This window comes from Rhamphochromis sp. 'chilingali', assembly GCF_963969265.1.
Source record: "Rhamphochromis sp. 'chilingali' genome assembly, chromosome: 6".
Taxonomy (NCBI): domain Eukaryota; kingdom Metazoa; phylum Chordata; class Actinopteri; order Cichliformes; family Cichlidae; genus Rhamphochromis; species Rhamphochromis sp. 'chilingali'.
This window is the reverse complement of record NC_137933.1, coordinates 13,556,597-13,573,372: the sequence shown is the minus strand read 5'-3', so window position 1 is coordinate 13,573,372 and position 16,776 is coordinate 13,556,597. Positions and strand designations below refer to the sequence as shown.

Genomic DNA, 16,776 nt, shown 5'->3' with positions numbered 1-16,776 from the left:
CGGTGCACCTGCTTGCTGCTGAAGTCAAAGTAAACTTTGTCATCTCCGCTACAGTCCAGTATATAGAGAGACGAGACAACGAGGCTCCAGTTACAGCAGTGCAAGTAAACAAACAATATATATAAGAAGAGTAAGAAAATAAATATACACTTTAGGACTAGGGATAAAGGGATCAATAACAATTTAAAATTTACAGTTTGATGATTTAAAGTCTCACACACAACCCGTCGAAAGGGGAGGAGGGGGCGGCTGCTTCCAAATAGAGCGCATTTCATTCATAATGATGTAAATCCAAGCCCATTATGTATTCATGATTTGAATCCTGGGTTGTGTGAAATCTCAGAAATGCACCCTAGACAAAGTGAATCTGTGAACTAAGGTGTAGGTGTGTTAGATCATGTTGTGGTGATCCTTGGGTTGAGGGATGGGTGTTCATACTGCAGTGCAAAATTAAAACCAGTGGAAGATGGACAAGAAAAGTTCAAAGCCATCAGGTCCTCAGTTTAGAAAAAAGAGAAAAGAAGAGGAGGAGAAACGAGCAAAAGATACAGGTAAGCAGATGTGTCATTGGATAATGGCAGGTCATCCTGAAACAATCAGAATACTTTATTAATCCCTAAGGAAATTATGTGCATTACAGTTGCTCCAAGAAGAAATGGTAAAAATAGTAACAGTAACGGACTAAACTCCAAACAATACATTATGTTACAGATTTTAATATTAATTAGTCATTGTCAATTGTTGATTTGTCCTGTTCTCATTGTATGACGAATTATGATGGCTGTTTGGTAGCGTTTGCATACTATGCATACTCTCTCTCTCTCTCTTCATATGTGTGTGTGTGTGTGTGTGTGTGTGTGTACAACAGCTTTATGTTAATGTACAATCCTTAATATGTTTTATCTGTGTGTGTGTGTGTGTGTGGGGGGGGGCAGAGGGAGTGTTCGCCCAGGGCGCCAAACAGGCTAGGACCGCCACTGGTGGGGTGAGTGGTCCTGTCGTGCTAAGGAGAGCTAAGGAGAAAGGAGCGAGCGAGGGGAGGTGATAGAGACAGATGAGTTTGTGGCACTCTTGAGATGCAGCCGTTTGGATCTAGCTTAAGAAAAAAAGACTTAAGAAAAAAAGTGTACACCTGCATCTAGTTCATCCCGAAGTGTCTGTGAGCTGCTGGCTGGCATTATGAGTGAAGAAAATGAAAGCTTTTATTTGAACAAGTCAGTGACCGAGATGGAGCTCTTCCAAAACCTCGTGGACATAGACGTGACCGCAGACCGGACCCCGCTTCTGAGATTCTTCATTTGTCTGGTGTATTCGGTCGTTTGCGCTGCGGGTCTGGTCGGCAACCTGCTGGTCCTCTTCTTTATCAGGGTCAAACAAGAAAGGAAGAAGTCCAGAGTGAACTTTTTCGTGTTCAATTTGGCCGTTACGGACCTGCAGTTTGTTCTCACCCTGCCTTTCTGGGCCGTGGACACCGCGCTGGACTTCAGCTGGCCGTTTGGATATGCAATGTGCAAAATCATCCTGTCCGTCACCGTGATGAACATGTACGCCAGCGTGTTTTTCCTCACCGCCATGAGCGTGACCCGCTACTGGTCGGTCGCTTCTGCCCTGAAGAACAGAACCGCGCGGAGATCGTGCTCCGCCAAATGGGTCTGCGCAATTATTTGGACACTGGCGACTCTGGCGACTGCGCCCACGTCGATTTTCTCAACAGTCACCAGCGTAACTGGAGAAAAACTGTGTCTGCTGAGGTTTCCAGGTGGACAGTACTGGTTAGCACTCTACCACATACAGAAAATCGTCGTAGGCTTTGTTTTGCCCATGTCAATTGTGTCCATCAGCTACATCATGCTGCTGCGCTTCATCCGCAAACGGAGTATGAAAACCAGCAACCCCAAACGCAGATCCCAAGTTACAAAATCTATCACCATCGTCGTGCTGTGCTTCTTTCTTTGCTGGATGCCAAATCATGCCATGACCTTGTGGAGCGTACTGGTCAAACTGAACGCTGCAAACTGGGATAATGCGTACTACACGGTTCATACGTATGTGTTCCCACTGACAGTGTGTCTGGCGCATACCAACAGCTGCCTCAACCCAATCATTTACTGCCTAATGAGAAAGGAGTTTAGGACCAAACTGAGAGGTCTGATACACAGAGGATAGTGGGTGTTTTGTCGAGTCCTGCCGATGATTTTACGCAGGGCGAAAGGTGTTGGCAGACAATGACGCGCTTAATGCGCACGCAGAAAACGAGCCAAAACAACCAGAATAAGCAATCAGGCCGAGCAACATCGTGTCAAGACTCAGAAACTTTTAATTTTGATGAGTGTTTCTTGATTTTAAAGTCTACTACTCCATCTACTTTTTTAAAGCGTAATGTGGCTGAATCGTTTAGCTTGTAGGGCTGGGCTCTATAGAATCACCTATTTTGTGTAAAAACTAGTCCAAATATGAACATTATGGCACAACAGCTGTTCACCAAAATGATCTATGATGTTTGTGAGTGTCTCTAGTTCAAAGTCCGCACGTAATTGCGCATGACAATATGCTTAGGTGTGCTGGTGGTGTTGAGTGGCTAAACGCCTTTTACATCCTTCGGTGAATGTCTTGGCAAATACTGTTAACAGCGTACACACAACCGCACTTAAAGTCTTCACCGGCTTGAAGCAAAGAGGTGAAAGTTGCAGGTCACGTGTTTCATTTTCTTTTTTTAGACATCAATCATTTACAGGTGCAAAGAGACACAAAAGACAAACTGAAATATGATTGTTGGAAATACCGAGAAAAATGTATGTACTCTTTGTGTGTGTGTGATAATAAAACTGTTTTTCAGTTGTCACGTGGGTCAGTTATCCTCACAACTAATGAAACGGGTGATCTGATTAGCAGGTGTTTACCGGTTTGACTCATGAGCAGCTGATGTGACGGTGAACAGAACATGGAAGCTGGTGATCTCAAATGAAGCGACTTTGTAATGGCTTTGCGTCCTCACTTACTCATCAGATGAAAAGAAGAGCCTCTCAATGAGCAGGTGTCAGGTAAATATAAGTTACACATTCATATCAGAGATTATGGTCTATTTTTGGATGAGCACTGGACAGCTGCTGACTGAATTGAACTAAATGTAAAATGTCGAATTAAAAAGAGGGAGACAAGTTTTTCTTTAATTTACTAATGCGTGTATACTTTTTTTAATAATAATAATAATGGATTGGATTTATATAGCGCTTTTCAAGGCACCCAATGCCACTATTCATTCACTCTCACATTCACACACTGGTGGAGGCAGCTACAGTTGTAGCCACAGCTGCCCTGGGGAAGACTGACAGAAGCGAGGCTGTCATATCACGCCATCGGCGCCTCTGGCCATCACCAGTAGGCGGTAGGGTAAAGTGTCTTGCCCAAGGACACAACGACCAGGACGGAGAGCCCGGGGATCGAACCGGCGACCTTCCGGTTACAGATACGCTTCCCAACCCCCCTGAGCCACGGTCGCTAAGTAGCTAAGCTTTCCTAGATATTTCTGTTCTATTAAAAAGCCAGAAATGCGACACGTGATCCTGTAAACAGAAATATTTGTCACTCACTGTGCTTTCAAGAAAGCGAGCTGTTTTTTTAAGTAATATATGCATATATACATGCAAATGAAACTTCGATAACAATTAGAAACTGTTCATTTCTTTGTAAGTGAGAAAACTTCAACAAAATCAGGACGGGATCAAATAAATAATTGTTTTAATAAACAACCCAAATCTCAACAGCATATGAAACAGTTATCTACATTACTGCTTGTATAAAATAGCTACAGGTACAAAGATAAAATTGGGAAAGAGCCCCTTTTCTGCATTTGGTGACGTTTGCTTTTATGAGCAAAGATCTTTGACTATGCATAAATCCAATAAACTTCAACAAAGTATTTTTAAAAAGACAAAATAACTCGTTTAGATTTATCACAATGATGTAAATGGCAAAAAGTTTAAATGTATCAATCAAAGCATCTTTTTCCTAAAGTTTAAACAGGAAGTTCTACATGTTTTCCTTACTCCCCCCACTTCACCACCATTACAGGTACACTGATATCATACAAACGGGTAACAGATGTGTCTTAATTGGCATTACTCATATTGTGAGGACCTATCATAAATATGTCACCATATTTTAAATGGTAAATGGCCTGTATTTATATAGCGCTTTACTAGTCCCTAAGGACAGAAACGGCCCTAATCAATCTGGCGCCCTAGGCAAGATTTTAGGTGGCGCCCCCCTACATCAGCAGTGTAGTGTAATGTTGTAACAAATAATATTTCTATTAAATAAGCTTTACTTTGCATTTTAATTAACGTGGGATTATTTTTTGTATTTAGAAATAATAGTACCAACTTTTTTTTTTTTCAACATTTGTGGCACTGGCGTGGCACCCCCTGATGGACGGCGCCCTTAGCATTTGCCTATACGGCCTATGCCACGGGCCGGCCCTGCCTAAGGACCCCAAAGCGCTTTACATATCCGGTCATTCACCCATTCACACACTGGTGATGGCAAGCTACATTGTAGCCACAGCCACCCTGGCAGAGCCACTGACAGAGGCGAGGCTGCCGGACACTAGCGCCACCGGGCCCTCTGACCACCACCAGTAGGCAACGGGTGAAGTGTCTTGCCCAAGGACACAACGACCGAGACTGTCCAAGCCGGGGCTCGAACCGGCAACCTTCCGATTACAAGGCGAACTCCCAACTCTTGAGCCACGATCGCCCCTTTTAAGTTTTAGTAAGTAATTTTAGTAAGTAAAGTCAGCAGAAAATGAATGTAATTTCGATGTCGTTCACGAGCTGACACCTGAGCTGGCATACAGATGCACTTCTCATGTACACATGTAGTTTGCATGGTGGTGAACTTGGAGTCACCACAACATATGCTCAGTGGGAATTTAATGGCCATAAATCACTGAGTTTCCCACCACCTGTTACAAAGTGTGGCAGCATGGAGAGCAGCGGCATTGTTAGTCAAATGAATGACTGCTGGGCGACTAAAAAATGTCTTTGTTGTACTCTGAATTATATCAGGAAGTCGTAGGCAGAGATGGAAACATGAGGCAAGCAGAGCTGTGAAAAACCAGAGATTACTGTAAAAAAGAACTTTTACTGGATGTTCAAATGAGTAAGGTTTCTAACCATTGTGTTTAGCTTATGATAAGATGATTGATGATGATCAATACGCTGTCACCAAATATCACTATTATATTAAAACAAGCATTCCCTCTACACAGAATCACCCAGCCAGTTTGATTTGCCAATACTTGATGACTCCTCCAATAGAAGATTGTGTCAAATGAGTGAAGAGGGTAAAGTGCATAACCCAACTGAATAATGAACAGTGTTTCTTTATGAAGTCTGAACATCCATCCATTCTCTTTAGCGTGTCCTTATCAGGGTTGCAAGGGGTAGTCTTAAAGGCTGAACACCTCAAGGTAATTATGCTGAGACTGAAAAGAAAGCTCTTTCTTACATTCGTCCATCAAGCCTTGGAACAAGAAATCTTTTCACTTTTTTCATAAGTCACTAAAGTCCCATCAGTCTTTGTTGGTACTTTAATCACAAAGAGGTTCTGCAGGTCTTGCAAAGGTCATCTCCTACCATTGGATGGCTTTTCACAGCACTGACATTTGGGAGGAAAACACAGTTTTTTATAGCGCTAATCAGTGTTGCAGAAACAGTCTTCTGTGTACCTGAGAGAATGAAAGTGAGAAAAATCTCCAGGGCTGCTAATAAATTCCAACCATTTCACATAAAGAGATGTGTAAATGTTTCTTGCCATTATGTCTTCTTGCTGAATAATAATGTCCCTGCCATAATGGGCCTTAATCAGGGAAACAGATGAGGACCAAGGTAGAGTGAAAAAAGGTAGCCATAACAACGGTATTAAAATTCCTTCCACCGGTTTCTTTGTGAATTTTAGACAGTGAACATGTCACCTTAATGTTGCTCTCGTCTTGTTCTCTTCTCTTTTATTTGACATGCTGTAAGGACACAGATAATAATTCCTTCCATTCAAAGTGCTGTTAGTTGGTTGATAACAATTAGAGATGAAATATGCAGTACTGTGTCTTATTGAAACGTGCAAGCGTACATGGAAATACAGTATTTAAGTATATGGATATATAAATATTTGAACGTAAAACAGAGTATGTATGATTGTAATGAACTTAAAGGTCAATATTTGATATGACCACCTTTATTCTTCAACACAGCCTGAACTCTCTTGTTCAGCTTTCTTCTAATTTCTTTAGGTTGTCTTCAGGAATAGTTCTCCAGTCTTCTTGAAGGACATTCAAAGCTTTTCTTTGGATGTTGGCTGCCTTTTGTTCTGTTTTATGTCAGGATGATCCCACATTGTTTCAGTAATGTTGAGGTCCAGGCTCTGGGGAGACCAATCCACGACTGGCAGTGTTACATTATGTGATTTTCTATCCATTTATGCTTTTACTCCATTTTCACTGGCTGACATTCAGCCTCAGTCCATGACAGAGCCTCCACCGTGTTTTACAGATGGCTGTACTCACTGATGTCCCCTCCTGACCTCCTCTCTTCTATCTTCCACTTGTCCATTTTTTTCAAATTGCACACCATGCTAAGATGTGCCAAGCATTCAGCTAACTGCTCTTTTGGAATCATGGTGTTGGTAAAATAATTCTACTTTATGCTTGTCAAACTGTGTCATCTTTAACATTTTTCATAGATTCCTTTAAAGAAATTGGAACAAATTACATATTGTTTCTGTCATGACTGTGAGCAGGCAGGCAGGAATGGTGAACACAAGAGCAGGACTCGCAGAGGCAAAAGTGAACTTAAACAACTCAGCTTTATTGCTGGACAGCGGGCAAAACAGGGAAAGTAACTAAACTAAACAGGCAGACAGAACACACAGTGGGGAATGAGGGACAGCACGAATGGAAACAAAATATAACGACATGAGATGTAGCAAGAGATATGCACCGTATTTTAATATAATATGGTGCACTAAAAAGTATTTGCCCTCCTCCTGATTTGTTTTTTTAATTTTTTGTTTTTGCATTTTTGTCCCACACATTTCAGATCATCAAGCAAATTCAGATATTCAGACATAGATTCTGATATAGACAAAGATAACCTGAGTAAATACAAAATGCAGCCTTTATTAAATGATGAATTCAATCCTGTTTGAAAAAGTAACTGCCCACTAAACCTAATAACTGGGCGTGCCACCCTTGGTCGCGAGAACTGCAGTTAAGTATTTTAGATAACTGGCAATTAGTCTTTTGGAGGAATTTGACCCACTCATCTTTGCAGAATTATTTTAATTCATCCACACTGGAGTGTTTTTGATCATGAATGGCCTCTTTTGGGGCTTTTTTAAGCCATTCGGAGTTGGACTTGCCGTTTGTGGATCATTGTCGTGCAGACAGCAGAATTCATGGTTTCATCAACAAAAGCAAGCAGCCCCAGACCATCACACAACACCGCCATGTTTGACTTGGTGCAAACTGCAAATAAAAGACCCCACAAGAATTGATTGTTGCTGTTCATCAGTGCTTTCCAGTTCACCAATGTGTACAATCAAACAGCAAACTGAGGGGTAGAAGGAACTGTCTGAATGCAGTCCAGTTGAGGCTCTTTTTTTCTTTTTTTTTGTTAGAATTTTTAATGCTGCTATTAACAGATTTCACTTAACTGCAGCTTAGACTCAGAAATGCCATTACTGTCAAATTAGACCTTTATAATAGCTTTTCACACTGGAAGCACTTTAACATAAAGGTGAAGGCCAGTCCTTTGGTAATTTATGTGGGCTTTGCTGCATTTATGCCTGCTCTTGGTGAATTTGATGCAATGGAATGAAATTTATTACTTTTTTATTCTTTATTTATTTGTTAGGTTGCTTTTTAAAGACTTTTAAGAGGCAGAGAATGAGTAATTAATGCAGTAAGATTTAGCTCCAAGATTTTGCTTTAAAAAATATATAAGTGATCAGAAAAAGCTTATAGGTTTAAACATTTAAAAAAAAACCTTCTGTCTTCTTTGAGTCTTTTTTAACACTGTGTTATAATTTTCTGTTGTTTCTCTCAAGTATAAAAATTTAAATATGAACTCACTTTACCACCACACAAATGGATAAACACCATTAAAGGTTTGCAAAGATATTTATTGGTCTCGGAAGGGTAAAAATACTGTAATGAGTCCTGTAACTCTGTCTGCAAAATACAGTATATAATGAGCAATGTTGGGCAATTAATTATATAGTTACTTCTTCAAAAAAGTAACTGAGTTATGCAAACAACAAAGTTGTTTTTCTTGGGGGGGGTTGCCTGTCCCGTTTGGCTCTTTTGCCATCAGAATTGTTGTCTAAAGGTGAAGAAAGATGCCCAACAGATTTACTTCACCAAATTGACCATCCCAGCCTTGCCATAATGATCTATTTGATTCACCTTTTATTGTTTATTTTATTTTATTTTTTATTTTCACTTGCTAGATACGGGACAGACTTAAATGAGGAAAAGAAAAGGGAGAAAGGAAGAGGGGGGAAAACAGCAGAGAAGAGGGACGGGGATAAAGGGCAAAAAAACAAAAACCAACTAAATAAGCAGACAAAAAAATAAATAAAAAAATAAAATAAAAAAATACATATATCAATCACCTGGATCACCTGTTGAGAAAGAAAAAAGAAAACAAGCAGAAGAAAACGAGAGCAATACAATAAACAACATCACGATGATATATGGGAATATGACAGTAAATACTAAATATTAAACATTATTGTGCAGCACATAAGATCAACAGAACACAGTGTGCTTTGAGGTAGGAGACAAAAAGGGTGTAGTTTGTGTGTGTGTGAGCACCCGTGTGTACACCTGTGAGCATGGACGCGCTTGTTGTTGTTTTTTTAAAGGGTTCCTTCATGTAATGATCTGCTGGAGGGTGTGGGGAGCCACAGCCCCGCCCACCAGAGCATGAAGCAGGTATGGAGGAGATCAAGACTCCAGACATCCAGAGGCCCCCAGAACACAAGAGATAAAGGAAGACTAACAGAGGGGCAGCTGTGCCACTATCCCAGAGGGAGCTGAGGGGAGCCCCAGATGGGGGATCACTCAGCGGCCGCAGAGCAGAGGCCAGGGGGGGTTGCAGTGACGTGCCCGTGAGCTCCGCCGGCAGCCAGCTGCGCCAGAGTGACCGAGCCTCAGGCCGAGAGGCCGGGGGCACCCTACCCCCGAAGTGGCCCGAGCGATCCCCAGGCTCCAGGCCCCGACAAGCAGCCACCAAGGAGTGAGCCGGTGTGTACCTGGGCGCCCACCCCCGGATGCAAAGAACCACCAACGCACCGATGTCTGAGGGCATCTGCCACTGGCAGGGGAAGTGGTGGGGGGAGATAGGCCTCCATACCTTAGAGGGCCTGAGATATCCCGAGAGAGGTGGCGTCTGATACCCAACCTGACATATAGACGCAGACATACAGGCACACACAGATACAAACATCCATTCCCACCCTCATGCTCTCATATGCAATTACTCCACACTCAACCAACGTGGAGACAGACATAGAGAAACACTGTACACCCAATCACACTCCCCAAGCGTACTCTACGAACCGGGTCTAGGTACCTTTGCCCCTGGAGGGGGAAAGTGCACCCAGACCCAGGTGGTGTTACCCTTTTCCCTGCGGTGGGGAGAAGCAGACTGCCCCAACTCCGCAGCAGCAGGGAGGCCCCACACTCCAGACCCCAGTCGGACAGCCAACTCCTCCTCCTGGCCCCCCGCTCCAGCAGGTCGCAGAGAACGGGGGTGAGAGAAGACTCCAAAACCTCCCTCCGCCTGCTCATATGTAGTGTTGATGCATGTGTGTTCTAAGGTGCATTTAAAACCCAGGAGGGCATGGAGCTACCTGCCAGAGAGCAGCAGGTAAGCGCACAGCCCCTCCTGATAGCCCTCAGTGTCTACGTGTATTTAAAATTGAGAGGTGGGCAACGACGCCAGAGGTGAGGTGTACACCCTGATGGTCTTTTGGAGTCCGTGTAGCGTGCCCACCCCCTAGATCCTATATGTATGTGTTATGAGAGTGTGAGTAATGTGAATGTCTAAGTTGTGGGATAAAATTGGGGCACAAGAAGCCAGAAGGGGACAGAGGGGGGGATGCCTCCCCTGCACCCTGGTGACACACCTTTACCCCAAGGCCCTGCATGTGTGGGTGGTTGTGGTGGAGCGGGAAGAGGGAGGCAGCTGGAGAGGGAAGGAAGGGAGGGGCAAGTGACCCCTCCCTGGGGCCAGCTCCCCCGCTGACCCCAGTAGGCACCCCCATACTCCACAACCCGCCAGGGAAAGGGGGCCCAGGCCCATCCGGACCGGGGCCCAGAACAGCAGCGCCGCCCGGCCCCACAGAGCCCGGGACAGCCCACCCAACCCCACCACAGAGAAAACTGCACCCACCCCACCATCCACTCATCTTCCAGACTACATGAGACAATAAACACCCAGGCTGAGATCTTCCTCCACCTCTCCTGTATCTCCCCCTCCTGCAGAGTGAGTTCCTGAAGAGAGGAGAGCTCCTGCAAGATGTAACAACCCCCCCCCCCACCAGTTGAAGAGCCCCCCAGGTGTCTCGATGCACTGGCGGCACCCTGCGCCAGGGCCGGGCCCCCATACACCCACCCGCCCACAACCCCAGCAACATACCAACCAGGACCCAGTCCCCGAGGCCCAGCCAGGCCCCAGCCCAGAGACGGAGCGCCCCCAGAACCTCACGCCTGTCCCGGACCCACCCAGGGGCAGCCAGGCTACCAGGTCAGTAACCCACGTCCGTCAGCACAGACCCTCCCCTAGCCCTGCTGCACGCAGCCACGAGGAAACCGTCACCTAAGAGCCAACAGAGCCCCTAATAGGCCATGACTGCTACCCTGGGTTGAGCCCCCCAAGGAAGATGCTCCTGGGGAACCCCCCGACGCCCTAAGCCTGTCCCTACCCCCACACCAATCACAACAGCGAAGGTGGGACCAACTATGACCCCCCACCCCCACTAGGTGATGGAGGTAATCAAAGGAGCCCAGAGCAATTGATCTGATGTGGTGGCAGAGGCTGTATCAAGACTAATGTAATCTAATAGATAATTTCTATATTGGTTAGAATTAAGATTATTTTTATTTTTCTAGTTCATGAGGACTGTTTTCTTGGCTATGCATAGGGCAATGAAAACCATATGGGCGATATTCTTATCTGAAGTGACATTATCTAAGCTGCCCAACAAACACACTAAGGGGGAAGTTGGAATGTTACATTTCAGACACTTCGATAAGTCTTCACATATCTCGCGCCAAAACTTCTGAACTGGTGGACAGAACCAAAGAGCGTGGATATAATTGTCCGGTCTATTGGTTTGGCAGTGTGAGCAGTTGTTGGTAGACGTAAAGCCCATCTTGAACATCCGATGACCTGTATAGTGCACTCTATGTAATATTTTGTATTGAATTAATTGAAGACTGGGATTTCTGATTAGATGAAAGGTTTTTAAGCAAATCTGAGACCAGAAGTTTAGGTCTAAGTTAACTGATAAATCCGCTTCCTATTTTGCAATAGGAAGTGATATTGATTCATCTGTTTTAGAAAGCATTCTGTATATTTTGGATAGTAATTTGGGGGTTTTAAGAGTAAGAAACTGAACCACACTTGGTGGTGTTTGTAGTTCAACTTGACCCGGTTTAAATTTCTTTTTTACTATGGATTTAATTTGTTGATATTCTAAAAATCTTTTCTTGTTGATCCCATATTGTGTAACTAGTCTGTCAAATGAAATAAATTCTGTTCCTTCTAGTATATGTTCTAAATATTTGATTCCTTTACCACTCCAATCTGAAAAGTTTATCATATTATTGTTTTGTAATATGTCAGGGTTGTTCCAGATAGGTGTACGTTTGCATGGGATTAATGAAGACGCCGTCAATTTTAGAAACTCCCACCATGCTGTCAGAGAAGAGCTGATGTTGATGCTTTTAAAGCATTCATGTTGTTGGATGTTTGAGCTGATAAATGGTAGATCTGAAATCTCTAGATTATTGCAAAGTGCTTGTTCTACATCTAGCCAAGGTTCATCTAAGAGGGTATGTTTTAGCCATCCTGAGATAAACTGAAGCCTGTTGGCTAAGAAGTAGTGCTGAAAGTTAGGCAGTTCTAGTCCTCCTTTATCCTTGGTCTTTTGTAGTGTTTTTAAGCTTATACGTGGGGGTTTATTTTTCCAAAGGAATTTGGACATACATGAATCTAGAGATCTGAACCAATCTTGTGGCGGTTTAGTTGGGATCATTGAGAATAAATAATTTATTTTTGGTAAGACCATCATTTTTATAGCGGCAACCCTTCCCATGAGTGATATGGGTAGACATTTCCATCTAGCCAGATCATCTTCTACCTTCTTTAAAAGTGGGATATGGTTTAATTTAGTTAGATCTGCAAGCTTGGGAGAAACATTAATACCTAAATATTTTATATTTCCCGATTGCAGTAGTGTAGAAGAGGAATTATGGAGGGAGCAATTAATCGGTAGGACTGTAGATTTTGACCAGTTAATTGAGTAATCTGATATTCTTGCAAAAGAGTTTATCAATTCAATCACCCCAGAGATATTGGTTTGTGAATTTTGGAGAAAGAGTAACACATCATCCGCATAAAGGCTCATTTTATGCTCCACGTTCTTGCATTTTGTGCCCTTAATTACTGAATTCTGTCTAATTGCTGCTGCTAGTGGTTCAATAAAAATTGCAAACAGTGAAGGGGAGAGTGGGGATCACTGCCTGGTGTCCCTCAGGAGACAGAAGCTGGAGGATGTCTGGTCATTTGTTCTGACACAAGCTGTTGGGGAATTATATAATATTTTTAACCAGTTTATGAAAGAGGATCCAAAACCAAATTTGTGTAAAGTTGCAAATAGAAATTTCCAGTTAACTCTGTCAAATGCTTTTTCTGCGTCTAAAGAGAATATTGTATTTTCTAGGTTTTTACTGTATGAGTAGTCTATCAAATTAAGTAATCTACGTGTATTTGTTGATGAGTGCCTACCTTTTATGAAACCAGTTTGGTCAGGATGAATTAAGAGGGGGTTATTTTCTCCAGTCTCCTTGAGAGAGCTTTGCAGATTATTTTAAGGTCTACATTTATAAGGGATATTGGACGATAGCTTGAGGGATATACAGGGTCTTTGCCTGGTTTTAGCAGGAGATTAATGTTTGCAGAATTCATATTTGATGGAAGTCTGCCCTTTTCTTTAATTTCCAACAACGTTCTGTAGAAAACTGGTGCTAGAATCATCCAGAATTCTTTGTAGAATTCTGCAGGAAAGCCGTCTGGACCTGGAGCCTTATTATTGGGCATACTTATCAGGGCTTCCTGGAGTTCACCTGGTGTCAGTGGTGAATCCAGTTCCATTGCTTGAGTGTCCAATAATTTTGGAAGAGTTATGTTGTCCAAAAACTGATTAATTTCCTTTTTAGATGGGTTTATTTGTGGTGAATACAACGTTTTATAGAAATCCCTGAAAATGTTGTTTATTTGTATCGGATCATATAATGTGTTCCCAGATGAATCTTGAACAGCACATATAGTTGTTTTTTCCTTATTTATTTTTAGCTGGTTTGCTAGAAATTGACCGGATTTATTACCATGTTCATAATTTTGTAAGCGTAGTCTTTGTAATAAGAATTTTGTTTTTTTTTATCAATTATCTCATTTAATTCTAGTTTTGTTTTGCGTATTTTGTTCAATGTTTCCTGATCTTGGTGGGACGCGTAGGCTTCTTCTAGTGATTTGATGTTTTTTTCTAATTCCTGAATATTTTGGTTTTCTTTTTTCTTTTTATGTGATGAGAAAGAAATTATTTTACCTCTCATCACAGCTTTCCCTGCTTCCCATAGAACAGAAGCTGATGTTCCGGGAGTGTCATTATAGTCTTTATAGTCTAAATATGAAGTCCATTAGATTACCGTTTTTACCTACTTTCCCGTAGGAACGCTGCGTTACTGCGTTACTAAAACCGTGATTTTTTTTGCAAGAATGTCTCATGACAGTGACGTAAGCGAGTGCAACGTTTGTGACAACAGCTGTGTGCAGATCAACAGTGCATCATATATTGAGTGCAGAGAGAGTATGAGCATGCAGCGTTTAAAGCGTGGAAGTACTGACCTTATTTTGAGTTTGATTCCATAAAAAGTGACAAAAACATTAGTGTCCGTTGTGCGTGGGAAGAAAACTTCTTTTTACAGCGAAAAAAAACCCCTAAACTTCCAAGCAAGCACCAAGTGCGCTAAGATGTAATGGGAAACTCACAGAGAAACTCGCGGATTCTTCCACTGACCGCTGCGGCACACCTGCACCAGGGTAAACCTCCGCCTATGCCACTCCTGCTTTACAGGTGAAAATAGAGCAACAGGACCGCTAATCTTTGATGTTATTTATTTTCTGCTGTGTTTTATTTGCATCTATTTGAAAGAATGAGTGTAAACACACAAAAAAAATATATTTTATGTGCTGGAATGTGCAGAAAATAAGTTTAAATGTTAAACAAATTTCTTCCAGTCAGAGAATGTTGCATATAATTTAATTTTTGCTTGATGCATAAAGTTAAAAGGTTAAAACTAATAAAACAAGTTTTAAAAAGAGACGTTTCCATTTGATTACATTTTGTATGATGGATTATGTAGAAAAAGTAGAATTGGGCTGAAAGATCTATCGCTTTATCACCTCTTCAGGTTGTAAATCGTGTTTTAAAAAAGTAACTAAGTAATTAATTACTTTTGAAAATAAGTAATCAGTAAAGTAACGGGATTACTTTTTGGGGGGAGTAATCGGTAATTAGTTACTGATTACTTTTTTCAAGTAACTTGACCAACACTGCTCCTAAAACTTCCCCCCTCCCTAAACAACTAAATGCCTTGTTGCCATATCATTTTTTTGGATTGGTGACATGGTACATTTTTCGACCAATAGGAAAGGGAGGGGTTTTTTGGCTTTGTTTTTGCTCACAGGTGGAGAGCGCTTTTTAGGTTTTCCTTACAAAACACCGTTTTTACTGTTTCTTCCTGCAGTAAATATAAACAACAATAGTATTCAGGAAGCACACAAGCACAAACACACAAGATATCATTGGAAAGGCCAGAATGTCCTCTACTGAGCACAACAGGACTTATTAGGGTAGCTCAAATAAGTCAAAAATATATATAGACCATTAAAAAGGATAGGCTGGTTCTCAGGAAGTAATTTTGCTTCCAGGAGCCAGAACGGTTTGTCATTTTTAAAGTGTTCTTGGGCAACAGTCTGCCAAGATTTCTGAAGGTCTTTCAAAGTTTTTCTTTGGACATTGGCTGTTTTTCACTCATTTTCAGTCCAGTCCTTGATCTGGACTATTTTCAGAGGAATGTTTTGTTTGTTAAGCTACTTGCAACTGGAAAGTCAGTAGCAACAGGTATTATGGAGTGATGAATCCAGATTTGAAACTTTTCTCATCATCAATATGTACGGATGAGTTCTGGAGAGAAGTACAACAGTGAGTGTCTACAGCCATCTGCAAAGGACGGCGGAGGCTGTGTAGTGGTTTAGGCCTGCATTTCAACCAGCAGTGTTTAGGAAGCTTGCCAAAATGATGGCATAATGAACACAGAAAAGTACCATGAAATTTCCATCTACTACTTGGAGATGGTGTGATTGGCAACAGCTTGTTCACCATTATAATGATCCCCAAAACACTGCCAGTGCAGTCAAAGCATACCTGGATAGGTATGCCAATCCAGTTCAGTCATGGATTGGCCTCCCCAGAGCTCGGACCTCAACATTATTGAAGCAGTGTGGGCTGATCTTAAATCATCAGAGAACAGAACAAAAGGCAGCCAGCATTGATAGAAGAAACTATTTAAAGAAACTTTAATGTAGCTTGATTAAGAAAGTTCAGGATTTGATAAAGAATACAGGTGGTCTTATCAAATATTGACTTTACTATATTTACATGTATCTTTGTCCATGTTTCAACAAATAATAGCACCTATTTGATAATTTACTAGTACACTGAAATGAGAGTGACTCAGGACTTTGGCGCAGTATTGTATTGCATGAACTTCCCTGACCTTCAAATGAAAACACTTAGAATTTGGCACATTTTATCCTTGCAATTAAAAATACATATATCTCATATGATGTTGTGATTGCAGTGTGACAACTCAGAGTTCATGAGAAATATGTGGCCCAAAAATTGTTTGCCAGCCAGAAAAGGCTAAAAACTCCTGGCACGCTGAGGGCACAAAAATTTCATCCTTCTTCTGTCTGTTGCTTGACAGAAATATAACTACATTTACGATGTTTAGAATCTGTTGGTTTGTGGCTATATAAGACCAAAAAAATTAAAACTTGAAAACCTACAGCTGGTTGAAGCCAGCATGTGACTGGGTGAGCACTGCCCCTGATGATGTTTTGTGCTCATTTGAGGTAGGTGGCAATGCCCTCCAGGGATAGCAACTGGCAGCCAGTAATCTTTCCCTCTGTTTTTACCACTCCTTACATGGCATACAGTCTGGATACCACACTGGTAAGCATTAGAAATTATTCAACTGCAGCACCATAGAAAGAAATGAGCAGTCTCCCCTAATGACACCTTGAGAAATTTAAACGCTACTAATACTGAAGGGGCTGGGTTTTTCCTGCAGACAAATCACCTCTTGGATGTTAGTGGTGTGTGTGTGTGTGCGCGCGCGCGCGTGTGTAGTAGATATTTGCATAT

At 42.0% G+C, this 16,776-nt stretch overlaps 1 protein-coding gene across 1 annotated transcript; it reads left to right on the top strand.

Moving 5' to 3' along the window:
• Positions 1-1,179: 1,179 nt before the first annotated feature.
• Positions 1,180-2,682, top strand: rxfp3.3a1 (relaxin family peptide receptor 3.3a1; the record flags this gene model as incomplete). The annotated part of the gene is made up of 1 exon (XM_080885864.1): positions 1,180-2,682. One exon carries the CDS (start codon positions 1,180-1,182, stop codon positions 2,164-2,166), a length of 987 nt encoding a protein of 328 aa, XP_080741990.1. The 3' UTR covers positions 2,167-2,682.
• Positions 2,683-16,776: the final 14,094 nt, after the last annotated feature.